Consider the following 27,653-nt stretch of genomic DNA (forward strand, 5'->3'; position numbering starts at 1 on the left):
ATTAAAGTATTAACATCAAAGCCACCACTGATCAGTACAAACAACATTTTAAGGGACCAAACTCTGTGGGAGAAATTAAGTGGGGGAGGAGAAACATTCCTCCCACTCCCAAAGGAAACAGAATTAATGAGCCAAGCAACACCCCTCCCCCCAGCTCCCCTGCTTTGCCTCTCCTGGGATGCCCCCAAACCAGTGGAAGTTCTTGTTTGCTTCCGTGGGGCCTCCGCACTCTGCGCCCCACTCCCCAGCTGATGCACGCTCTCTGCGTGTGTGTGTTGGAGGGGGCCCTCTGGGTGTGTGCAAGGCACACGGGCCGTGCGGAGCAGCCACCAGCCCTGGGGCATGGAGGCAGCGTGTGGCAGGTGAAGAGAGGGCAAGAGAGGGGAGAAGGTGGACCAAGCTACACGTACCACTCTTTTTTGGAAATAAAAGACCCGTCATTCTGAGAGACCATGTTATCGGCTATGTCCAGCTGCTCGGGGTCGTACTGGAATCCAAGTGTCCGCTCATTGTAGGCTTCGGAGCGGGCTTCGCCCTCGTCCACCGTGAAGTAAGGCCGCTTGGAATCCTCCTCGTATTTGTTGGGGCAGGCCCGCAGTTTCCGCTCGGCCCCGGCGCCGTCATCGTCTTCGTCCTCGTAGCTGTTGCTGCCCAGTGGGCCGGGCTTCTTCTCGTCGTCTGAATCGTCAGGATACTGGAGGTTCTGGGCCATGGGTGGGTGATGCTGAGGGATGCCCGCTTTGCTGTACCCGTTGCCATAGACGTGCTTCTTGGTGCTGTAATCGCCCTTGAACGTATGGCGCCGGTGGCGGAGCACCATAAGGACGACCACGGCCACCACTACGACCAACGAGACTCCGCCCACCACGCCCCCAATCACGGCAGTGGGGATGGTCGGCTGTGCCACGGATGTGCCCGGTGGAGACGGGGTGTAGGGGAATTCTGGGTAGGAAAAGACAGATGGAAGGGGGAACAAGCATCAGTCTGTGAGGAATGGCAAACACATGCTTTCAGAATCAAAATAATAATAATAATAATAATAATTAATAATTTCAAAAAATTGGGGGAGATGAGGAGAAGGAAAAGGGGAGGGAAAAGCCAAGGGAGGGGGCAGGAAGTGCCTACCTATGGAAGCCCTGATCTGGGCTCTTCAAAACCAGCTCTGTGGTCAGAAAAAATCTTGGCCTCTCACGCAGCCCGTTGCAGGAATGCCGCTAACCCCCAGCCAGGGTGCTCCAGCAGCACTGCATGTAATCCCCTTGCAACAAATCACGTTTCTTCCCTGTTTCAGCCCACACCCCACACTGGGGTCCACAAGAATGTGCATCCCCTTGAGAGGCCTCCAGAAACTCATGGAGACCAACACTGAAACTAATTCCCTCTCTACTTCCTCTTGCAAATATTAACATGAGATTCTGCCTGGACCTGCTTGCCAAATATTCAGTGAATCCCTGAGATTGTTTAATCTTAATACGCATTAATCCCTCACGAGAATCTGATCTTGTGTGGTTCATTGGCTCATGTTCTTCGTATTTGAGATGTTAAGATCGGACAGGCACCCAAGGTACCAACAAGATTGAACAATGAGGGAGGATGCCATGTATGTAACACAGACCTAGACAGTGCGACCACAGTTACAAGGCCAAGGAGATTCCAGTAGAATGCTGGGATATGTTGCTGGGCAGTCGGCACCCTTTTCAATGCAGAAAAGCAGTCTCTTGTATACATGTGCTCTAAACTGTATTGGTTTTCTTCTTATTTTGGAACACCTGACGCTAAGGGATATCCTGCGTTTGGTCATGGAGATATTATTCATTTGTCACTTTCATGATTAATGGCTACTGAGATGTCCACCCCACCCCACGTGTCTAATACCTTTAGCTTGAAGGTGTATAGGCATGCCATCCCCAGGGGAATCTTCAGAAAAGATCTCAAAACAGGCAAAATGGTGGGTGTGGTGTCACAATGCAACTCTGCCCTTTTGTACAAACGTGCATGTGTACAAAAGGGTAGGGCTTATTGCGCTGCTGTATCCACCATCTTGCCTGTTTCGAGCCCCTCGGGCAAATCCCGCCGCTGATCCCCCAGCGTTCCTGAGAGGTGGCCACTTTGATAGATCGGTGTGTGCTGATTTTAGCAGACTGCTTTCGAACACGCCTATCTTCTTGCCCTGGGCAGGGGAATACCACTAAGCAAAGCTCCCCCAGCAAAGGAAGGCCTGTAAATGTGACCAGACATTACGAACTCTGTAAATTTCCAAATTTACTAAACTCCTGCAGACCTCAGGATTCAACCTTCAGTGCTAGGGATCTTGAAGACAAGCCTCATCAACCTTCTCTGTGAATTATTCCCTACTGAAGTTTTTGCATGCTCACAATGTGGGGCACTGGCCTTGACTCAAGGCCGATGATTTCCCTTGGTGACCCCAAATTCTACTCCCCAAAGAACAGAAGGCCTCTCTTCCTTTAGTGCCTTCTGTTCATGACTTTAAGGTCCTCCACAAAGTCTCCCTCTTCTCCACATCAAGCTCAAGTGGGAAAGGCAGGAACACACAATTCCCAGGCCAGATAGGACTGCTATGTCAACATGGAACAGATGTCTCATGGCTAGGACAAGAAAGGCCAAGTGTCTGCTAACTGGAAAAGGCAGGAGGAAAAGGCCTTGGGATTTATCTCCTCTCTCTGGCCTGATTTCTGTGTTACTAAAGCGGAGCTGAGCTTCTGGAAAACCAGGATCGATCCCCACGTCTGATGTGAAGTCCGACATGTCCCAAACAACTGAATCCTGTCTGCTCTTATCACACAAATCGGACACAAAGGCTTGTATTCCCAAAATGGAAAAGTGATCTGCATCACACAAAGGGAATGGGCCGGTTAGGCACACAGGTGCTCTAGACTTAGAGGAGTTTGAATGCTGGTACAAAGTTTAACCTTCTGTGAATTATTCCAAGCAAAATAAAGAGGAAAAGTGAGAAAAGGTGGCATCCAAGGAGCACGTGCAAAGACATCATCTCTATTCAGACTCACATGCATCGAACATTTGAGCAAACAAAAGCATAAACTAGAGCCGTTGTGCTGGGGAGGGGTAGCAGATGCACCAGGGTGAAAAACCAAGTTGGATCCCATTTGATTTACATTTTAAACAAAACCAAAGCAAATACCAAATACGCTCTGTTTAACAGACCTTGGTTTAGCAGACTTTGGATTCAGTGGACCTTTTGTTTTTTGCTTTGGATTCTGTCATTACATTTAGGATCTGTCCTTTAAATCAAGGTTTTCTTATGGCCATTTGGATTTAACAAACAACACCCCCACCCCACCCCGGAAAGATTTATTATATTAAGGTTTCACTGTACAGTCAATATGATTACTCTCTGATTCTCTATTGAGTGATTTCCTCCTCATCTTAGGCTTGAAATTACTTGCTCCTTATGAAATTCTGGATAACAACAAATGTTGGCAAAAGATGCTGACAGTCACTTCTGCCTGACCCACTATGACTGGAAACCATGCTCTCCAATCCCCCAGATATGGGTCTGGGGTTGTCATTCTAGGCAAAGGGTCCTCTGTAGTATTCTCAGAGGCACCCTTCCCTCTCTTACGTACCATCCTTTGAGGCTTCACTGTGACACAGAGGACAGGACAGGACAGTGGTTCTGCATGAACAAGGACTGGATGGATTTTTCTATAAGGAAGATGCTACAGAGAGGGATGAAAAAGGAAAGTAATTTTCCCCAGTTCCCCCTGTTGGCAGTCCCAGTTAAGGATGATGAGTAGGAAGAATCTCCTTGACAAGGGAAGCACATCTCAACCAAGAGGTCTGCCCAATTCCCAACTCCCTGAGATCAGCAAGAACATGTGTGATGTGCGCTAGACTCATGCTTTTCCAGGTGAGACCTTCCTGGGGAAAGAAAATCCCTTTGCCCAAATTCTCTTCCTCTCCCACCCCTGCCACCCTAACCTTTATTTTCAATTCAGTAGCAAAAGAGCAAGAAGCAGATTCTTTTCACACAACTCTGATGGTTTTCTGCTTGTCCTGGTGACACTTGGTTGCCATGACATTTGAAGAAATCCTTTCCCCCCCGTAGTGCTGCCTGCGAGAATACAGGTTCAAACATTTGCATCTATTTTCTCTCTTAGAAAGGCTATTTCTTCCACCAGTCCATGCTTTCCATGTTTTTACCAGCCCTGGGCTCCCAAAGCCCACTAATGCCCAATTCTGGGCACTGCCAAGGATGCTATTCTCAACACAGAAGACGAAGAGAACACAGGCAGCTGACTTCACCAAGGGATACCTGGAAAATCTGTGGCAAAGAGACGGTATGAGTCCCTTCCAGTCCATCTACAGCAGAGAAAAAGGAGGGGAAGAAACAAGGGAGGACTTTCCAGGGAAAGAAATACAGTAGGGAGAGCAGAAGGGTGGGACCTTCAAAAGAACCTTCTCAACACTGCCACTTGGTGGGGGTAGAGACTGAGGATTTCGGTTGTGCGTTTACCCTTCACAACACAACGGAAGTTGAAGCCTAAGGTTGCTTCCCCTGACCAGGATCCTCCTAAGTACAGCAAACAACAACAACAACGATAACAACAACAACAGTACTGTGTTCAGTTTTTCCCTGCACCACTTTCCCAAATGTGGCTTCGAAGGCTTAGAAACCCTGATCCGAGACCAGCCTGCAACTGGACTGTTAATGAGCAATGAATGCATCAACTAGTTTGCAGGGATGTCCACAGTGAGGGTGTGTGTGTGTGTGTGTGTGTGTGTGTGTGTGTGTGTGTGAGAATTTGCAAGACAGTGGGCATGGCACTGCAATCAATGCCCTGCCCGTTTTGTATGTGGGTGCACACATTCAAAAGGGACAGGGCTCCATTCCCAACACTGCACCTGCCATCTTGCAGATTTTGACCTGTTCCCCAAAGATGCTTTTGCTAGTTTTGCTTTCTCCTTGGAACTCAAGGTAACCTTCCCCATCCTGGTGTCCTCCAGATGTTCTGAACGCCAACTCCTAAAGTTCCCTGCCAGGATGGAGGCCTTCAAGCTGAATAACCCATCTGTTAGTCATACACTAGGCTCAGATATCACACAGCCTTAGTTTGTAGGGCTGTGCAAAGTTTTAAGGGAAGTTTTGCTCTAATCATGCAGACCCCTTCCCAAACAAACCACTTGATCGCTTTGTCCTTTTGGTGAATTCAGCCATGCTGTCATGCTGGATTTCCTGCTGCATGAAGGGGGACCAGACTATCAGGACTATACATGAAAGTCCCTTTCAAATAAACCTTGGGCTCCTGGGGACTTCATAGACTTATCCATGTTGTCTTCTTGGCAAGATGATGGAAGGGATTTGGCTTAGCTGCCTTCTGAGATGTTTTTGACTTCCCAGTCTACCCTTTAGCCCTGGGATGTCCTGGTGGATTCTCATTCACAGTAATTACCTGTTTAGTTTTTCAGGATCAGCCAAAATCAGCTAGGTGCTGACACTTGTGACAGCTGTCTTATGCACTGGCTGGTGTGCCAGTCTGCAGAGCAAAAGCAGCTTTCATGTGTCAACGTGGAGTCCTTGGTGCCCTCTGAGCTCAGTTGGCTTGCAGATGTTTCATTACCCAACTAGGTAACATCATTAGTGCGAGGGAGTGTGGGGTTTGCTCCCTGTTTATATATAGTAGCTTGCCCTGCCTGTTTTCATGGGGAGGTGGTTTTCTCCTGGTAGTTCCTCGATTAGGGTATTGTTCTCTGCTTGATTGTTTGTCTGGTGTGAATCCCTGCTTATCTGGGTGGTGGCTGCTGGAGAGGAGTTCTGTGTTCTGGTCTTTTTGTTTCCTTCTTAGCTTTTTTATTCTCTCTTTTGAATGATGTGTACATTGGTTTATCTCTATGTGTCTATTCACATTGAACCCCAGACAAACAATACCCTCATCAAGGAGCTACCAAGGAGAAAGCCACTGTTCAACCCTGAGCTACAGAGATTCTCTTCTATTGGGATATGTCAATGTCCAACTTAGGGTTAGGCTGTCCAATCTGGAAAGTTAGCAACTCAGGACAGTGGGATATGATGGCCTCCCCCAAATCAGTGCCTTCCAGATGGGCTGAATGTCAACTCCCATAATTCCTAGCCAGCTCAATAAGGTTAGAGGGTGTGGGGTACAGATTTAGATCCCCTTTTTTTTTCAGCATGGAGAGAAAAGGGAGGAAATAAATGGGCACAAATGGTTCTTTCCAAGGGACAGAGGATGAATGATCAAAGCTAAAAGCATTACGTAGGGACGCAGGCACCGAATGCCAGGAATGGAAGCAGGTGGAGGAACCCAGATGTTTGGCATGAACATTTTCCTTTGGTGACACGCCGATGAATCTGATGGGCTTGCTCAAGCACATCTGAGCAGAGAAAACTTTAAAGCTCCTTTTCCAAGCCTGCATTTTTTCATTCAGCTCCATGTAAAATGCCCGTGCGGTCTTCAAGGCCAAAGTCTTGCAAGCATTGTGTGTCCCAGGTCTTTACTTTTCCTGTGAGGGTTTTTACGGTGATAAGATGCCTACCAGCGGTTTGCCAAACTTTTTGCAGGTGTGAGCTGTTCTCTGCCCTAGAAGAGGCAGGCTTTTTCTCCACTGTGTTGAAAGTAAGCAAGCCAGAGAGATTACACCTGTTTACATTATATATATGTAAATTCTCATTTGAAAGTAAAAGTTACTTGCCAGAGTTCTTGTGTTGTCACTTTGACCTTCTTCCCTAATAAATATTTATTCTGAGAAAGGAGAGACTTATTCCTTTGGTTTTTTGTTTCCAGCCCAGAAAAGGCAGCTGATATATATGGAGGAGCACCTTCTTTGTGCAATCGATGACTGCAAATATTGGGGTGTCTTCAGTGGAGGCCTCCAACCCAGTATGCTGAATGGCGACCAACGTAGTTGTCCAGGGCTTCGAGAAAACTCTTCCACTTCAAGGACGCCGGTGGGTCAGAGGTGTCCTTTCAGCCCCATCCCCTTCCCCCAATACAGATCTCCTTATGTGGTGCTTTTGTGTGGGGTGAATCATCTGGGAGAACCAGGGTGCAGATGCTGGAGGTCCTACCTCTGGCATCAAAAGGTGGCTTGCCTAGACATGCTAGAGTTCCTGGTGCCTGGATGGAATTGGGAGAGAAGACCAAGAGGGAGCAGAGCAGAGGGAGGGAAGTGGCTTCGGCTTAGAGAGAACCATGGTCCTCCTCCCTCCTCCCCCTCGATGAACCTCTCCAATCCCACTGCCATTAAAAAGAGGGGGCTTGCACATCCCAAACAGCCACCATTGATTTTCCCCTCCTCTTCTTTGCCCCAACAGCTGTTGCATTCAGGCCAAGCTCCCTGTCCCCATGCCAACAGCTCGGTCTCCTGGGGCAGCAGCTGGATGAGAAGAAAATATAAGGATCTCTCTGGGCTTTCATCTGGCGCAGAGCCAAGCCTGCAGCATTCCTTTTATCCTGCCAGAAAAGGACAATGGGGGGTTTATTTAGCAAGGAGCCCATGCGCTTTGGGCCTGCACGAGGGCTGGAAATCTCCTCTCCTAGGCGAGGAGGCGATCTCAGGTCCATTCCAGGGATGGCTGGAGTTGAGCGAGTCCCACCTGTTGCTGACAGACAGCTGGAGAAGGCACGCTAGCCAAGCCTGGGTTGGTCTTCCCACGCAGCTGGACGTGAGCAGGCTGTGTTCGTTTCTCTGCAGACTCCAGCCATCCCATCATCTTTGGCTGACAGCAGCAGCTCGAGGAGACGTTCTGTCAAGTTTCTAGACCCCAGGGAAGCTGAATCAGTCTCAGCTATTTGAGCATGGCTTCATCCATATACAAGTCCCACATTGGTGGAAATGCCATCCCTGGGTCTCTCTAGCATGCCAAATCTGTGCCGGTCAAGGAGAAGCAGTACGCTTTGCGGGACTTCGGTACATGCAAACATGTGTTAGGTCAAAGAGCAGGTGGGAAAAAGCATGCTCGTCTTCATACACGTGTGGACTTCCATGAAAACAACTACACTTAGCAGAAAGTGAAGTTTTTCCTTCCATAAGCATAAGTAATTTTCTAGTCATCACTGTTTTCCTGATAACTAGTATCTGTTAACAGGTAGACTAGTGTTTGGTGAAAAGGTTTGAAAAGAAAGAGGAAGGGCTGGCTGTAAATACGAGCCACTGCAGAGAGGAATTAGCATGCATATTTATGTTTGGGACCTGATATAATTCAGCTTCTAATCCCTAATTCTAAACAGTACATTCATTCCCTAAAGAAAGCTGCATTTATACTATAGTGATGGTTATTGCTGATATGTATATATTACTTGGGCTTCAAAAATGTCCTGCCATTTTTGAAACAATACAAGAAATTCATACGTAAAACTAATGACCTACCAAAAATTCTAGCCTAATGAACGTAGTCCACTTTAATTCGATGATGCTTGTAAATCCCCTGTTTATTTACTTTATGTTTCCTTTTTCCTGGCCCTTTCCCACTCTTTTCTTGTGTGTCTGTTTTTCTTTCTTTCTTTTCCCTTTCTCAAAACCTTTTCAAAAATATAATAGAAACACAACCAAAAAAGATCTATCTTGCGGCCTATAGGCTGTGAAGACTAGGCACTGCAAAGACACTTTACACATGCTCGGGCACGTACATTGATATTCCAGGGCTACTACATGGCCTTCTGAAAGAGATTCTCTGGTTTGCATGCAAGAATGAGGTTACTCTTAGGAGGTGCCGTAGAGCTCAAGAGTTTCTCCACCCCCCCACCCCCACCCCCACCCCCACCCCCACCCCACCTTAACGGACATTCTTAATCTCCTCTGGCTTCACAACTGAATTTGAATCCCAGCTTTTGGGAGCAAGTGAACCTCAACAAATTCAGAAGTGTCTGCAGAAAACCCTGGCCAGGATTTGGGGCTGGTAGGAAGCCTGCAGCTACCCCCACCCTTAAAGTGGGCAGCAGGTCTGCACTCTGGCAGAGGGGAAAAGCGGGTGGGCTTAAACAGGCTGCAGGGTGGACCCCCTGAAAGTCTATCCAGCAGTGCTGCAGCTGCTGCTGGTGTTTCAAGCTTTGGCAGCTTTGGAGACTGGGGCCAGCTGGATCTTAATCTCACCTACCGCCTGTCAATCAAGATCTTTCTGGCAGGGTAGAGGCAGAAGTCCTCTCTCCCATCCTGCAGGCTGGGGGAATTGGCCAGTGGGATTCCCAGAGGCTTTCCCCAAACCAGCATCCATTCTGGAAGCTGAGCTTTGCTCTTGGACGATGTGTGTGTGTGTGTGTGTGTGTGTGTGTGTGAGCAGTAGATGAAGGATGCTGGGCTTAAGCTTCCTGCTTTCCTTCAAATGGAGCCCCAACAGGTTTTGAAAAATGGCATCTCTTGTCGGGCGCTCAAGCCTCCCCCTGCAGTCCCAGCTGTTGCTCCTGGATCAAGATACTGACAGCCTTGGGACTCCAAGCATCTTTTTTTTCTGGTTTAATTAGTCACCAAGAAGCACCGGGCACACATTCTGCTTCAGGCTGCCAAGTGATAGAAGACACCTTGGCTGGGAGATCACTGGCCTATTTTGTCCAAGAATCCACACCATCCATTATCTTGAGGGAGGGAGGGAGGAAGGAAAGGAGGGAGGGATGGATGGAGGGTGGGTGGGTGAGTAAGGGCGGTTATCACTGAAACCCAGTATGAGAGATGATGAACAAAAGTATGAGTTAACTTGGCAAAACCTGGCGGGTGTCTTTAGGACATCTGCTATTGCCTGATTTGCTTCTCCTCCTGGCCTGGATCTCTACCACCTGGATGTCTCCGTCCAAGAAAAGTGCTCAAGCCAAGCTGGGAGTGCGATTTAAAATGGTTGAAACTGGCTCTTCTTTGCTGGAAAATCAACACAGCATGGTAGTTATGGCACTAGACTTGGCAAGGGGAGATCCAGGTTTAAGTTGTCCTTCGTCTGCAGAGACAGTCAGGTCTCAGCTCAGTATCTCAGCTCAGCGTCCTCCCAGCATGATGGGGACAGGGATAAAATGGGGGAAGACTCCATTTTATGCTGCCTTCAACTCTCAAAAGAAAAGTATCAACGCAACAGCAACAATAACGTGAACGACGATGTACGATGATGATGCTACAGCAAAGGCTATAGACAGGCATCTATCAGGGATGCTTGAATCTAGATTCTTGCACTGAGCAGGGGCTGGACTAGATGGCCTCAACTCCCCCCTTCCACCCGTATGAAAATTGGCTTCCCACGTCCATGTATTTGCCAGGAGTGACTTGCACGCACACGCGCACACACAAACAAACACACACACGCATGCTGCATAGCTGGTGAGGAAACTGACTCAGTTCAACTGGGCTTTCTCCTAATGACCCATTAACAAAACCTGCAGCCCCCAGGCTGAACATCTGACCACAGGCAGCAGGGTGGTGGGTGCGAATCATGCCTTGTACGCTGGCAAAGAACAATTAAGCACAGACCTGGCTCCTTTTGAATGAGGAGGTCTGGCTGGCTCCAGCCTGGTGCAGCCGTCCATGAAACTCCCCTCTCTATGCATGTGCTGATGTGCATGTTTGGTGAAGCATGTTCCCTTCAAACCCAGACTTCTTCTCCCCTCAGAATCTCCTTATTAAGTTTGTGCAAGCCAACCATGATAAAGTTACCCATCTTGCTGCCTGGATTCACCTCAGCTAACAAATGTCCTGCAACGCACAGCTAGTACGTGAACAGATTGCAAGAATAAAATATTAAATTTCCACCGAGCCATCGTTTTAATGTGCTCTAACTGGCAGCGTTCAACCTCCGCTTGCAGCAAGCATCGCCACGGAGGTTAGATCAACGATGCCTGTCCCTCCCAGGGCAGAGGAATGATCTGTGGGGTGGAAGAAAACTGTGATGAGTGGTCTCCTGGAAGCACGTGCTGAGTGCAGGCACTTTTGCCTTCTCAACCTCTCTGGCTGCAAAACAGGCCTAAAAAAGAGCATCACACTCTTGAGATTCTCCTCCTGGGGTGGAAGCTGCACTTTGCTATTGTGAGAAATATCCCAAGCAGGCACTTGGATTTAAGGGGAGAACCAAAGAAATAAGAAAATGGGCACAACTTGCAGGCATCCGACATTCTCTTTTGCACACATCAAGAGTCCCAAGGATTTCATTTAAAGTGGACTTTCTAAAAAGCCTTCTGAGTTTTTCATGCACAGGGAAACCAACAGCGGAAGATACTGATGGTAATAATATGAAAGATTGATCATCTGCGCCACCTTTATGAGAGATCAAATGGCTGCGTATAAGCAGCACGGCCTTCTTAATGGTAGCACACAGGTTTTAGGTGCCTTGGGGGGCAAAGGGTTGCCTAACACTCTCCTTCTCATGCCATAAGTGGTCACATGTACATTCAAACAGGATTGCAATATCTGGTTCAGCTGCTTTTTTAAAACAAAAGCAAAGCACTTTAATTGTTGCACTTGATGGCCATTTGCTTCTGAGTTGTAAATGTTTTTAATACTGTGCCACCATTCTTTAAGATGCTCTAGATCTTTTCTTTTTTGCAAATTGATTTTGCTGTTGTTGTTTTGATTGCCCTTGCTTTCATCATCATCACTCTCAGCTGCTTGAAAAGGTCACCGGAAGGATGTGGCTTTGCCCTTCTGCAGTTCATAGGTTTCCCACAGATCACACTGGAAACAGAATGCTGGTTTAGCTGGACTTGTGATCTAATTTTTGCAAAGATGTAAAATTCCACCCCAAACTCCAACTTCAAGTGGGGATAAATTATGAGACTGGTTTGTGGGAATCTGAAATAACCGTGGAAATAAAGATACCCAGCTAGATAATGCACATCCATATTGCAAAGTTATTGGTGTCTTTAAAAGTGTCCCTCTGTTGACTCCCATCAAGCAGGTTGTGTAGGTTTTAGAAATTTATACAGGCTGTCTGACCAGAGCAGAACAAATGCAAAACAGTAACCGCATGAACTAAACAGCACAGGATCTCAGACGTCAACTTGCAAGTGTCTGAAAACACACTGTTGGTACCCTGCCTCTCTCTCTTGGGGCACTGAATGGCAATTTGAGAGATTGTTGGAAGACACCTGGGGAAGGAGGAGATTTTGATCTCTGCCAGTGGGATTAAAACTATTTCCAAGCCCCAGACAAATCTACCTACGATTGCCTGGCAAGATCGGCTGTACCTCCTCCCTGTCAAGTCCCAATGTGCCCTTGGAGACTACCAGATAAACACATGTGGAGGCCATGAGGATTAACTGGGTTTTACTCTGAGCATCCCAGCTGCAATTTGGCATCTCCTGGCAAAGGCTTCATCCTTTCCACCCCGCCACCCGGCTTTCCCGCACCATGCAAGGATCAGCTTGCAGACCGAGCTTCCCCTTTTACATACCCATTTGCCTCTTTGCTGTCTGACCATCCCTCATTTTGCACAGAACGGCCTGAGCAGCTTTTCATGGCCCTATCGCCTCCCTTGAACCATCTGGTGAATTTGCCCCCGCCCGCCATTGCAATACTGCAACATCACCATTTTGCACCATGGTTGGAAGGAGCAAAGCTGCCCCGGAATGGCTACTGCAGCCGCTCGCTTTTGCATTCTTCATTTTTTTTTTTTTGCATTTGTAAGAAGTGGCTTTTCAAAATAAAAGGCAAGAAGGCTTTTCTTTGAAACCAGAGACCCCCCGAGTTAAATAGCCCCGTCACCGATCAAGGCTACCGATGAAGTGCTCAGGTGGACTCGGACAATGCCAGAGCAGCCATCCAAGCCATGAGAAAGAGACGGCCCCCATTGAGAACTGGGTCCTCTCCTGCTTCCTTTCAACACCATTTGCAAACCCACCTGTAATTTCAACAGACCAAGGAGACGCTGAGGCTGCGTTCGGACAGCAGCTAAGACACAACATGGATGAACACAAATAGCGATGCATCTACCACTGGAGCCTGGAGTTCATTCCTAGTAGGAGCTCAAATGCCCTCTTAGGAAAGCTGCAGCTGGTGGGAAGGCTGATAAACAAGAGTGATGTAGCCAGGGATGGACCAGAGCTACATCTAGGGCTTTTCTTCCCGGGGGGATCCAAAATAACTTTTCAGAAAATGTGAGAATTGGTGAATAAGTCCAGCGTCAGCCTCAGGGCTGGCCTGAGTTGACCCAGCTTGCTGCTAAATCCTTCCCACCAGCCAGCATCTGGGCTGGGCGAGGACACGATTAGGAGATTCATTATATATTTTTAAATTTTCTCTTTCAAACCACAGTTGAGCTTATTTTCTGCTCAGCGGGTTTTTCTGGAGCAGCGGGAGCAAGCTCCAAGTCATTCCGAGTCCCCCCCGGTGGGAGGAGATGGGCAGGGACAAATTTGATAAATAAAATAAGTATTCCCGTAGCAGCCCTGGTGGGGCTGTAATGTCAGGGGTCGAAAAGCTGGGAGGGCACCTTGCCTTTGGCGTGCGAGTTTTTCCTCGCCATCAGGAATGCAGATGTGGTCACAAGAGTGAAAAGCCAAGAAAGAGAAGTGGGAACGGTGTGGTCTCCAATGAATGAATATCCACGTGACCTTCTCTAACGTGGCCCATAAGACCAATTCAGTGCAGAACCCAAAATTATCTAGTTGCAGCACTATGATTAGGAGAGACATTGGGCTGTAATCTCTCCGTGATTTAATAGGGTTTCATTGTTGCACTTGGAAGAAGCTTCCTTATGGAAGGAAATAATTAAAACTACAGAAATACCTCTTCCCCCACTAGTGCAATCCATCCGTGTCATCTCATCAGGCTGCCTTCTTATTTTATAGCCATCATAAAGACACAGAAGGAAGGGCGTCCTTTTTTTTTTTGTAACTGTTCCCAACAATACATTTTCCTTGGGCATTTTCCACCTCGGAGGTCAACAGGTAACATCAGCATCTTGGCAGCTACACCAATGTAGGGGAAATCGTAACACCAATAGGGGAAAATGCTTTGAAGTCCTGCAGCCGAGCCTAGCAGCCTCAGCTGCCCTCATCTTCCCACTTCCTGCACCTGCTTCAAGCTGCCTGAGCCCAGGAGAGCCCATGGAGGTGGCAAAGGACTTGGTTAACTGTTAGCTTGAGAAACTCTTAGGCCATCAGTGTGGGGCTGGAATATGAGAAAAAGTCCACACTCCATCTCTCCACTTAGCTGCCCCCAACTTTAGGAAGGCACCACATTTAGGAAGGACACTGACTAACTGGAGTACGTCCAGAGGACAGCAACCGATATGTCAAGAAGGAAAAATTTTTGAGCAACAGTTGGAGGCGGTTGATGTATTCAGCCTGGAGAAGAGAAGGCTACGGGGAGACATGATGGAACAATGAAAGCAGCCTTGGGAGATTAAGACAAGGAGGACTTTCATTCCTGACTCAGAAGATGGATCCACCTGGAAAGAAGAGCTGGGTTCATAGAGGAGTCATTGGACACAGTAGACCTGGCTCAACTGCATATGGCTGATTTTACCCTTTTCCATACCAAAAAGCAAGAGAAAATACTGCCCAATGATCCTTTCCTTACTTCCTCAACCACACAGCTGCTTTCTGATGACGTAATTACCTTCACTGCAGCCATTGGCTCATTCTTTCAGCATGATATCACTGTTTCCCCTTGAGCCTTCCAATGTGGTGTTCTCAAGGTAAGTATGGCATCAACAGGATGGGAGTTATGGGAGTTGGCTCTTGGGGAAGACCCCAGTTGAAGGACACTAAATGGCATGTCCACCTGTCATCTCTTCCTATCTTCTGACTACAGCGCAGCACTTCTTTCTCCCTATTCCCGCCCACCAATTCTGCCAATGTCACACTTTGTCTCTTAGTCAACCCCTCCGTCTGTGGCTTAGTCTGGCCATTAGCCTTTATCAACTCTGGAGGAAACAGCACTTGCACACACACACACACACTTGGAATTAAGAATTAAATCTGAAGAACAGGCTCCAAGCCCAAGCAATGCAGGCTAAACTACAGCAGTTCTGACTGGTAACTTTATCCTAAAGCTTTTCAAAAATGAACATCACTTTTGGAAGCCAAGAAACAAATGAACACCAACACTATTTCATACTCTTTCGGACATGACCTTGTAGCACGTCTTTTGACATCACAGCCCCTCGTTTTTTCACCCCTTCTTCTAACTTCTGCACTGCATTGCAGCCTTTCATCCTTCTGCAGCTGGCTTTGAACCAGATGTAGAAAGGGCACCGAGGGAAAAGCAAGAGGAATTGAAGTGCTGGCAAACCAAAGAAGAAAACCAGGAGAAGAAACAGGAATACCAAAAAACCAGAGTTCCTCATGGAAAACAACACATACTGTAAATAAGTGGACGGGTCATAAAATCCCACCCGACTCCACTGGTTTTTCCCAGAGGAGCAGAGAAGACGTGAGAAGCAAAAGCAAGCCTGTAAAAATATAGAGGCCTAAGACTTAAACTAGGTTTTTCTTTTGCAACCTGCACCCCTCGACAACAGAGGCTACCTTGGTTTTCAGCTCCTACCTGTGACATTCACTTCCACCTGTCCAGACCGGGTGCCGATGGTGTTGGTGGCTTCACAGATGTATGTTGCCGACAGGCTGTGTGCGACTGATCCCTTGAAGAACAGAGTGCTGTTTTGAATTTCTACACTGTCAGGCAGTGAGCCATTCAGCCTGTCCAAAACAAGAACACAAAACCCTTGGACCATTAGCAGGAAGCTTTCGCCTGGCTAGAGAATTCTACAGTCCGTTGATGGTGAATCCAACCTAGTTGTTCGGCATCTTGCTGCTTGTTAAATTATTAACTAATGTGGCTTAAACCTGTCTGGAGGTTGATTCCTGATCAGCTGTGTGGAAGGAGCTGGGGCCAGCTGTCCCTTCCTGCATGGGACTGGGGTGAAGATCCAATAAAGTGACAGAACATCCTTTGGCACCAAGGGTGAGCAATATGAGCTTGGGTGCAAAGGAAGGAGATGGGTGGGGACAAACTGGATGAATAAATAAATAAATACATAAACAAACAAACAAATAAAATGCCCCCAGTTTTGCACAAGAATCACCATCTCCTCTGAGTTCATGAAGACACCACACATTGGGAGAGGTGGCTATCTTATCCTACTTCAGTGTTTCAAAAACATTTTAAGTTATTAATTTAATTTTTTGGAGGGAGGATTTCCTGGGATTTACAGGTGCCAAGCTACCAACTTCTGAAACACACCTGCCTGATTTTTTTTTTAAACAGGAGGATGATGGGATTAAAAAAAAGCAAAATGAAGTTAGACCCAGGGCCCTTAAGAAGTGATTTCTCCGCTCTAGAATATTTTGTTTGCCTGTCTTCTCTGCAATATATTTGCTAATGCTATCTGTTCTACTTCCCTGATAATGGTTCTTTTTTTCCCAAATAGTACAGATAGGAACCACAGCTCCATAATGTTAGCCCTACTATAAATTGAGAGAAGCTCAGCAAAAAAATCAATTCCGAAGTGTTTTGAAAAATCACAGAACAAACATAAACAGCTCCGAGGAAAATTATGCAGTTTACTCATTTTTAATCAATCCAAGGGAAAGCAATTACATTCCGCAAAAGCAATTGAGAGGCACGCAACCCAGGGGTGAGAAACACTGTTTGCATTCAGACGATGCCAAAGAAGCTCCAATTAGAAGTGGTAGGTGGTGGGGGAAACCCTTCTCTTCCCTTGAGAGCAATTAATGATCAGAAAGTATCAGCCTACATAGACTAACAGCCCGGGTTCCTCTAAGGCAGCTTCACAACATAGTCTATTTCCGTGTTTCCCAACCTTGACAACTTGAAGATGTGTGAACTTCAAGGCTGGCTGGGGAATTCTGGGAGTTGAAGTCCGCACATCTTCAAATTGCCAAGGTTGAGAAACACTGATCTATTTCCTTAAAACCACCACCACCACCACCACCAACCATAAGCCATTTGGTCCAAAGAGGCAGAAACAATCAGAAGCTTGGTTTTGTCCATGTTAACATGCCCCAAACAAGTGTCTACATTGGTAAGGACTTTGAGAAGAAACAATCAATACTTCATAATTTAAGTCAAGCTACAGCATTCCCAGCCATAAAACCAGTGTATTATTTGAAAAGAAAGGAAAGTGAGACTTGGGATCTTATTCTAAAAATTAGAAATGGTGGGGCAGGGACAATGGCCAACATCAGTCTTGCAAATCAACCCCTAGAAGATGCTAGTTCCCAGGAAAAGGTATAGCTTGCCCATTTATTTGTATTTATGTTAGTCACTGGGAGCCTGAAAGATACAAAACAAAACGAGAACACTTTTGTACAGTTTTGAACAGTTGTCTTGCTCATTACTATACCCTTAGAAAAGAAGAAGGAAGTCATCCCTTTTTTTGACCAAGGATGCTTTACTCCTAACTCTCTAACTTCCTACGAGCACCACTCATTATCTCCCTGAAGGTCCTGTTGACACGTTTGACCTTCATCCACTTTGGCAATGCCCCTGAAAGCTGATTGAGTGCCACCCATTTTCCACCAACCATGGGTTGTATCATCCTCAAGCAAGATGGGACTAACTGCTGGCATCTCTCCTGAAAATGTAACACACCTGGTTTCAGCCAGAAAGCCCTCCAACCACTGGAATAAAATGAGGTGAGGCAGGTAAGAGTTGTCAACATGTTGAGTGGCCTTAGAAATATGGATTAGAGTGAGTGAGTGAGACCCAGGAAGAGGATCTTCCCAATCAAGGCACCCAACGTGTGAGACAGCCTTCCTGGAATGGTTCAGTGGATGGGAAATGGCACCAGATGAGAACTTCTGTTAAGTCTTGCCCTTTCAATCCTCCATGACATCTGCTTTCCAAACCCTGTGCTTTTCATTCTGGGATTTCTGCATCTTCGGCCACTTGCCCTCTTTTACGCTGGTCTTTATTTCACGAGTTGGTGCTCTAGTCTGCATCTCAATTGTATTATGTTTATTTACTGCAAGCCGCGCAGAAGAATTTGCCTCGTGGAACCAAATGCGGAGGTTGTAAGTAACCGAATAAATGAAGTATAATCTACTTGGAGTTGTGCAACATTAAGTAGAAAATTGCGTGATAGGCCTTGAATCAGGCTTAGATTAAAAGATTCCCCATCCTTGGTCATCTGGCAGGATTCAGTAGACATCCTTGCCTTCTCCAAGCTTGCGGGCGGCAGCAATGTAGCGTCAGACTCTGGAGTTCCAGTCCCAAGGCAGCGGAAAGCATTGCCTTCGGGAAAGCTGGGGCATATAATATGGCACCTTTTCTTTTGCTCCCCTCTGAGAAATGAGACAGTTGGTTATCTCTCTGCAGCTCTGCTCCTAAAATCGATAAACGGGCTTATGACCTGGAACGAAGGAAGAGCGTACCTCATCCTGTCCCATCTGTCCCTTCCTGCTCACCAGATCTAAATCTTAGTACTTTATTCCTCATGTCTGGTGTTTCCAATCTCTGCCTTTTTTCTCTCTCTCTTCTTTCCCTGCTGCAACCATTTCTTCAAAGAGCAGTTGGGGGTCAGCGGAGGTGCGGGGGGAGAGAAGCCATAAGCCAGGGTTCCTCAACCTTGGCAACTCTAAGTTGAAGTCCGCACAGCTTAGAGTTGCCACGGTTGAGGAACCCTGCCATAAGCAACGGCCTCAATTCAACCAGGAACCTGGAAGGCAAAGGAAGCTGTGGCAACTGAGATTTTTGCAGCCACTACAATGTTCCCTTTCTCTATGGCCCTGTGGCAGCTATCACACTGCTTTCAGTGGCTTAGTCTTTCCTAAAAGCCAAGAGAGGTCTGCAAAGTGTTGCAAAGTGGATGTGTGACATGTCTGGCACAGAATGGCGTCATTCTCTTCTGGATGCCCTGGTTGAGAGCTGTAATGGTATGTGGGAATGACCTTGGGAGACTGGGCCCAGAGACACTGCCTAGGGAACGATCAGATAAGAGACGGCATAGCCCGCAGCTGCATAGTGGGTGGGGCAAGAGGCTCAGAAGGGACCCTCCCTAGGTTCTCAGGGTATGAAAGAGAAGGGGGCAGGATTGTACTTTCAGACTTGCAAGATTCCGTTAATGTAGCCTTACTATAAAGTAGAATTAGCTCATCTGGTCTTGTTTCCTGTTAAGACTGACAAGAACCCTCCAACAGAAAGGGGTGCTGTTCCCCAAGAGACCGTTATCTGGGGCCTTCCATCCAGGCTGAATTTGCACTTGGGTAGGTTCCTGGCACAGAATCACCCATCCAAATTTGCACTCAAGGCATAGAAAGAGGGTGTAATGCCAGTCTGCACTCCAGGATGGAACAGGGCTTGCTGTTCCGAGATTTGAGGATTGTAGATTGCATCTCTTTTAAATAAGCTAGCTTCTTCCTCTGTGGCCATCTGGAAAATGCTATTCCACTGGCCTCTTCAACAACAGAAGAGGTATTTGAGTCTTGTGTGGATTGTGACCTGTCCAGGGTAAACACCAGGGCTCCAGGATTGATTCTTTCTCCTTATCAATCCGTTAATCTCTGCACACAGCAAGAGAAAGAAAAGAAAAGGTTTCTCCCTGACCCGACTGCTTTCTAGAGGCACTGCATTTGTTTTAAATGCACTCCAACAAGCAGCCAGTTTCAGTCCCAACTGGGGCATTCGGGAGCAGGAATCCCATCTTTTCCCAGGCTGTTTGTGAGAAATGGGCCATCCATTCACTCGCCTGAATGACTCCATCCAGGTCACTGCAGGTGATCTGGCTGATGACTCACCAGCTGCTGATCAAAATCTGTCTGCCTGGAAAACACACACACACACACACACACACACACACACACACACACACACTCCTTTCTAAGATGCCAGCCAGGCATGCTCACGTGGGTGGAAACTGATCTCCCCAACAATGTCTCTGTTGCCAACTGAGAGGAAGGAGCACTTCCTTAAAACAGAGGAGGGAATATCTGGGGACACCCAGGCCTGAGCAGATGTGGGGGTTCTATTTTGAATATTCTCCAGAGAAACCAACTGGAATCCAATGGAAGGGTATGTAGACCTCAGTCCTGCATCCGGTTAAAGGTAAGAATGAACCTACACCGGCATTGCAACAGATCAGATCTTCTCACATGCTAATTATATGCTTTTTATTGCTGAATCTGTGTGTGGGATGGTGGTGTTTCCTTTTTTGCTTTTGTGAAACACCTGGAAGTCAGGGATGCTCTCACGCTGCATCCTGATCCAATCAATTCCAATTATACTGCCAGTCTGATGCAAAGTCTGATGAATTTCCCTTGGGGGAGTCAAGGATTTGTTATTTACATTTGTTAAAATTTGGAGGACGGACTTAGAACAGGTTCAGTCCATCCCCCTAAACTCCCCAAACCATCTCTTGTTCTCTCCATGGCGGCTGGGCATGGGAACTCAAGAGAAAGCATTTCTATATCTCATCAGCAATCTTTGTTATGGTCATTAGTTAGCACAAAGCACACCATGTAGCAAACATTACTGTAGAAGGCTAGAATTGAAATAAATAAAAGGGTTACCTAAAATGTCTATACAGAGAACAGTAGCACAGGTGGAAAGGCTGCGCTGGGCCTAGCTTAGAAATGCTACCTTTCTGTCTTCAGGGCATAATTTATGTAAATAATGGAGGAAAGGAGCTATCAATCATTCTTCCTTCAGCAAGACAATCTGACCTGGTAGCTCTTGATGCAGCTGTATGGCATTGGGTGCAAAATTGTTCCCATTTGGTCCCCACTCATCCAGAGCTACAAAGAACTCATGACAGTTCACCCATGTGTTGTGGGCCAATACTTACACCTTCCATTGGTACTCAGTGGCAGGAGGATTGGCATCACATATACATGTCAGCTTCACATCCTTCCGGTTGAGGTACCAGTTGCTGTCAAAACCCTCAATCCTCACCTCAGGTTCATCTGTGCAGGAGGAGCAGGGAGGACAGAATGGAAGAACGTTGTGAAAGAAAGAGAGAAAGGAAGAAGGAATGAGGGTAAGGGAAGAGTGAAGCAGGGAAGAAGAAAAGAAAGAGCCAAGAGCACAAAGGAGGAAAGAAGTGGGGGTTGAGAAGATTGGGAAGGAATGAGGGCCACGTTGAGGAAATTAAGGATGGGAGGGGCAAGGTTGGGAAGGCATGGAGCACAGAGGGAAGGAGAGGAACAAGGGTGAAAAGATAAGGCAAGGAGAAGAAAGGAAGAGTTGGACAGATAAGGGCCAAGGAGGAATTGGAAAGGCAAGGAGAAAAAGAGGAAACAAGAGAGGAGTCAGGAGAAGACAGGAGGGTAGGTGGGGCAAGAGAAGAGGCAGTCATTAATGGATGGCCTGTGGACCACCTTCACCATCTAGCAGTGGCTTCTGCAGCAAACCACAAGGATGCCGAAATGACAAGTACATGACGCCACCATGTCAATGGTGATGATGGCAGTTCTGGTGCCCTGACATCATCACACGTGGTTTGCTCCTTGCCCCTCCTCACCCACGGAAGCCCATGCCTCGTGTAAAACTCCAACAACAGCAGTAGTCACAAGCTTGATGGAGGTGGTTGCAATAAGCCACTGGGGAGGGAAACTCTATTCAAGGCTTATTCCAAAGGGAAATCTGACATTGAAAACACCTGGTAAGAGTGATCCCCCATTTTAAGCCATGTCCCTTTGAAGCCTCAGCTCCACTACTGCCTCTTCAACTTACACAATACGTTGAGGGTCATGCTCTCAGTAAATCGCTCCAACTGATAGTTGACCACACACATCAACTGCTGTTGGTGGGCCTCCCGGCTTGGCAAAAGACGGTAGCGGCTGATCACTGTGATGGTACCATTCTCGTTGCGGATCTCCTGGTATTCTGCCTCCCCTTTCAGCTTAGTGTCCCAGGTCACGGTGCTGGGAGGTTTCCCGTTGGAGGATATACAGGTAGCCACCAGGATTTTCTCCGTCATGCCGGCCCTGGCAATCAGTGGTCGGGTGGTGGCCTCCATCCAGTTCACTGGTTTGGCTAAAGAAAAGGCAAGGGATGAGAAAGTGAAAGTGAAGGGTCGTGATCAAATTACCAACAAGGACCATAAGTAGTTTGGCAAACACCAACCTAGTGTCTTCCTCATTAGTTTGTCCAAGATCTGAACATTTGAGTGAGATGGTCGGTGGCTAAATTTGAAAAATAAATAAAAACATCACTCAAAATCTGGGTGGAGTTGTTGACTCAGGGTTCCCGGTGAATCTGCTTCATGGTTTTCAAAGGAAACCAGCCTACAACTTGTTTTGTTGTTTGTGATTTCATTATTGTTGTGAGCCATCCAGAGTTGTGTTTTACAAGATGGGCAGACATGTAAATCTTATAAATACATACATACATACATAGAGTAAAAATGGCATCAACAAATGAGGACCCGCTGCTGAGTTTGAATTCACTGGAACGCCACCTTTCGTGAAAAATGGCACAAGTTTCAACTCCTCCTTCATCTGGATGTGATCGCAAACAGTGCTATGAAAATCTCTTGTGCTCATTCCATCTGCCTTGGAAACCCACTGCCCTTTTGTAGCCTCTGCCTGCATCACCTTCCCTTCACACCTCTAATTCTCCAAAAAATGTTGAAGGGGAAACAGCAGGCACTCTGTTCTATCTCATTTCGAGATTAGCATCTTGATTTGGAAATGTGGCTCCTCTTTAGGTGAGCCAGGCCACTCTGGATGTTGTACAGACAAGAGTTAAAGCAGGCCATGGCTTAGTGAGATGTGTGGATTGCAAGGCTTGAATTCAGAGATACGTCCTCCCTAATACCAAAGCCAGAAGGGGAGCCAGAGAGAAGCTTCATTACTCTGGGGTCCCAAAATTAGCGTCCTTCCCTGTCTTTCCCATACACTGACATACCAATTCTTACAAGGAAAAACAGGAATATACTCATGGCAGTAATACTACTGCTCCTGCTCCTGCTACTACTATCAATACATTGCTTGGTTATAATACAATGGAAAAACTCCTCTGCTTATCCTGGGGAACATTTTCCTTCCTGAACTTCACCAGCCCCCAATGCCAACATGTTTCTGAGCATTCCCCAAAACGACATCTTTTGCTGGTGACCTTCCCCAGCCACTGACTCCCACTAACGTTGATGCTTTTCATGGATCCTTTTTCCTACAGAGCTTTGTTTGTATGTGACTGCCGTAAACTGCTTCAGGATTTACATAAACTGGTGTGCATCAATATATTTAATAACAGGGAGCCCAGACCAGGAGGTTGAGCAATATTTTGGGTAACAGCTTCCTCCTGTACATATGCATTTGCATTGGTTCAGAGTAAATTTCTTTTGCTTAGACTCAACCTCAATGCAGCTTTTCCAGCTTTCCGGGTCTCAAAGTAAGTTTGCAACAGAGTCGAAAACTCTGGCAGAGCTGGTGTAGCCAGTGTGAGGCCATGACAGAGCTACCTAGACAGTCGGATGACACATGTGACCATTTGCTGACAAGACAAAGCCAGTTTGGAGCGAGGGCAAATACTTCCTACCCTCATTCTAACTCAGAGCACAGCTTCCTCAAGAAGAACGGAGGTGTGTGTATGTATGAGGTGAAGTATGTTTACCAAATATAAGCCCCAGACAAAACGACAGGAAAAGGAAGAAATATTCCCTGGAGATCTGGGGTGCAATCCTATTTTTTGTTTGCAAAGAGTTGGAAGCTGAAATGTCCCCGGACAGGTAAGACAAGTGTTTACACACGAGATCTATAGAGGGAAAAAAACTGAAAAGCCATCCATCTCCTCTGAAAAAGCCCCTTCTCCTTTCTGCTCCTGCATTTCCAGTTTTTGAATCAATTAAAAAAGGTTTCCATTTCCCAGAAATTACCCTAAATTTCTATGTCTTTTGGGGCAGGGGAAAAGTCCTCTGAGTTTTAACCACAATCCAGACCTTTCCAGGATCTTTGAATTTCTGTCCTGCTCCCCATCCCCTCTGCTTTCACTCAGTGATGGTGGGAGGATACTGAAATCACCCCAACGGTCAAAGGAGGGAAAAACCGGAAAGGGAGGAGGAACCATCAAGCCTGTTGATTCCACCCTTGGTGCCTTGTTCAGCTGGCTGGAAGTACTGCTCATTTCTGTTCCTACCAAGAAACTGGTAATGCCACATGACCTCAAAGTAGGATGGGAGACTGATGGGTTGCTCTGTTGCACACTGTCTTTGCTACAGCCCCAGCAGAAAGACAGGCAAGCCAATGATATTGGCAACTTACCCAACACGGTGAGATTGAGCTGGTTTTCCCGGTTGCCAGTAGGGAAGGTGGCAAACTCACAGATGTAGATCCCTTCATCGTCCAGCTGGAGGTTGGACAGCTTGATGGTCCCATCTGTGATGGAGGGGCTCTGGAAGACCACTCTCTCCTCGTAGGGGGGCAGGATGGAGACACCCATGTTGGGGTTGTAAATGGCCACATTTTGCTTGGAGCCATTACTGGCCTTCTGCCAGGTGACCTGTGTGATCCTCGTATGGTTGATCTTGACCAAGTTGCAGTGCAGGACCACATCAGTCCCGATGAAGCCAGAGACTGTCTCGTTGACAAGCACCTTCTGAGCCCAGAGGCCTACAAAGAAAGAGGAACAGAAGGATTAGGAGATGTCAGAGTTCTCCAAGCTAGGTTTTTTGGACTACAATTGTTTTACTACCATGCTAGGTAACGTAATCATTGCAAAATTAGGATGTAACTGGAAATGGCCCTATTGCTGGGCTTCCAGCATTGGCCCTGTGAATCTGCCAGGGTTGTAATTTTGGAGCCACAGGTTCCGGCATGCCTTCCAAATACAGCTCAAAAGCTCAAGGGGAGACAGTTGGGCAACAGGTTTCATCATCTTCTTACTGAATTCACCCATTTCCTGGGTTTGCACAATGCAGTGAATCATGAAGGAACCCAGTGGCCTGGGTTCACATAACATACAAAGACACACACACACACACACACGGAAACAACCAAGCTTAAAACTAAGTAAACTTGGGGTTATGTGCAAACACAGCTGCCAGATATGTGACTGTTGTGGTTAAAAACGCAGCCCAAAAGACTATTGCGGATGGCGGCCTTCTTCTTGAGAGAGGCTTAACAATGCGCTTTAACGTTTGGCTCCCGCAGTCATCAGCTGGGTAATTAAATAACCTGGAAGACTCTTCTGCAAATCAACTAGTCCAGCTAGTCTGCCTGCTGAGATGTGTGTTTGGGGCAGGGAAGAGAAGAGATCACGCATTTGCGTGCCTGGATATAGGTCGTGCAGGATTCTACTCCGCTGGCATGAACCACCTCATTGCGTTTAGAGCCTAGTCCACAGATGTCCCTTTGGAGAATACCAGCTGCAGCATCCAAGAGTGACATGCACTACTGAAGCAACCAACCCAGTTCCAGCCCTGTGGGCAGGATTGTTCTAGTGTGCAGAGGTGTCACTGCACAGTTTGCGTGCGATATCTGGAGCATATCTGGTGCACAGGAGGAGGGATGGGCAGAGTTGGACCAAACCACCCTGTAAGAGGGTGGGCAGCTTTTAGGAAGTCAGAGGGCTGCAGCAAAGAGAGCTCATGATACAAACTGGGACGAGCTGGACTTTTTTCTGGGAGTGGAATTGCATTTATCCATGCTCCCATGTATTTTAGAATTGAGGCATGCCACCTTTCCATAACTTCCTCCCTCCCTCCCATTATTTCCTATAACAAAAGCAGAAAACTAGCAAAGCAAGGAATACTGTGAGCAAAGAACATTTCTCTCACACATACAGTATTTCCCCTTCTTCCTCCCTCCCTTCCAGCATCAACCTGTTTACGGCTGCAGAAGTGAACATGAGCCTGCACCCTCATAGAATCTCTTCAGAAGCTTCCCTGTGCACATTCTCCAGAACTTCAAGACCAAATATGGGGGTGATGGGAGTTGCAGCCCAGCATATCTGGAGGATACCAGCATGGGAAAGACTAAGCTACTTGGTTTTTCTGAGTCAAAAAGAGGACGCCCAAGGTCCAAGGTGTTGAGAGTGCCCTCCACAATTTTATACTTCACTGGATGAAAAGTGGCAAAGCAGAACGATCCGACAGAAAAACTGCAGTTATGCAAACTCTGAAAACCTGCTTCACTTGCAAAGTTAATAAGAGTGCCAGATATCCTTCTACATCTATGCCTGCCTACACAGACAGACACACACACACACAAACACAGACAGGCAGCCACCCACTGAAAGAACATAAATATTACAATGCAACTTAAGGGATGCTGACTCAGGAGGAAGTTTCACTGCATTCAGTGGGGCTAATTTTTGATGCAGGCCACCTTCTTTGACCTGGTGACTTTCAAAGATACTGGGGTTGCAGCTCCCATCAGCCTCAGCCAGCTTGGCTGCAGTTCAATTCATCTGGAGGGGGCCAGGCTGAGAGAGGCCCTGGTAATGTGCTTTAGGACTGCACCATGAATGAGAGAGAGGAACGATGAATGATAGGAAAAAATTGTGATTTCACAGCAGACCCAACCAGGGTTACAGTTCATGGAACTGAGTTAAGTTTTGGATCGGCAGGAAGGCAGGGATGAGGGAAAACTTTATCAGTACCTTCCAGGGTAAAAGGGGTTCTGTGATGAGTGTTAAAAACGTCTGAACCCTCCTTCTCGCCTTGCAAAATGTGCCCCAGGCCCTTTTATCAAAAGGGAGCAAAGTTTCCTCCCCAAGTGGGCATCTTTCAATCCAGCCCCTCCTCCCCATTTCAAATTTCTGCTGCTGCTGCATATTCCTGATCTGTGTATTTAGAGATAACACACCAGTAATTATATGGCTCATATTTTTATGTAATACACAGAAAGAGGGAGATTGGAGAAAGGGATGGTTAGTAACGCACAGCCGAGTATTGGAAAAGCACGTCTTTCCCCCACCTGCCTGTTGCATAGAAATAGGAAGCCCGGGGAAACGTGGAAGAGCTGAGAGTTGGAGGTAAAAATAAATTTTAAAAGGAAAAGGGAATGAAGGACCTTGGGAAAAACTTCTGGCGTTTTTGACATCTCCCTTTTCCACCTCAGTGGGTTGGCTGAGAAACTTCTGCATAACTGCTGAAAAACCCTGCCTGTCATAAAGGATGCTGGAGGGGTGGAGTCCTGCATTTTCAGGCACATCCTGAATTCACCGATGTGCACCAGGCAGGCCAGTTAGACTGGCTCGTCTTCACCCCATGCAAAATGCGATTACATCTTATGAAACACACCCATGGCTGAGCTCCGCAGGGAACGCTGGTAGTAAGCAGGCAAGCTGCCTTGTTGAAGAAAAACTGGTCCATCCTCTCTGATCCTGTTAAGGAGGCCTGGAAAAGTTTCTGAAGGACCTCAAAGTTTTCTAAAACATCCTAGGAAGCTCACTGGCTTAGAAGGAACACAACGGTCACTGCCTAACCCTTGAGAAAAAAAAAAGGGGGGGCAAAAGCCCCTGCTCCAAGAGACCACTGATAGAGATGAAGAAAGGAGATCCTCTGAAGAGGAACCACCCCATAAAAACAATGGCATCATCAATCCATCAGCCTCGGTTCAATGCTTGCTCATGAGCCATTGGGAATCCCGTGTGGTCCTCTGGTCATTTGGGAAAGAGATTAGAGGCGGATCTTTCTGACCAGGCTTTGGGGCTACGTATCATAAAATGCATATACATGGAAGAAAATCTGTTGAGTGCTCATAAGTACATATGATGCCCAGGCTTGCACTGCACCTGGTCTATTACAACAGCTCTTCTGCAAAGTTGGACATGGATCC

At 47.0% G+C, this 27,653-nt stretch overlaps 1 protein-coding gene across 1 annotated transcript in view; it reads right to left on the minus strand.

Annotated features, from left to right (window-relative positions):
- The window catches only part of NECTIN1 (nectin cell adhesion molecule 1), a 143,520-nt gene that overhangs the window by 41,639 nt on the left and 74,228 nt on the right, over window positions 1-27,653 (minus strand). Inside the window, 4 exon segments of the mRNA XM_063311227.1 lie at window positions 15,460-15,611; window positions 20,717-20,834; window positions 21,604-21,906; window positions 24,135-24,482. Coding sequence (XP_063167297.1) covers window positions 15,460-15,611; window positions 20,717-20,834; window positions 21,604-21,906; window positions 24,135-24,482 — 921 coding nt within the window.

The sequence above is a fragment of the Candoia aspera genome, chromosome 9 (assembly GCF_035149785.1).
Source record: "Candoia aspera isolate rCanAsp1 chromosome 9, rCanAsp1.hap2, whole genome shotgun sequence".
Classification (NCBI taxonomy): Eukaryota; Metazoa; Chordata; class Lepidosauria; order Squamata; family Boidae; genus Candoia; species Candoia aspera.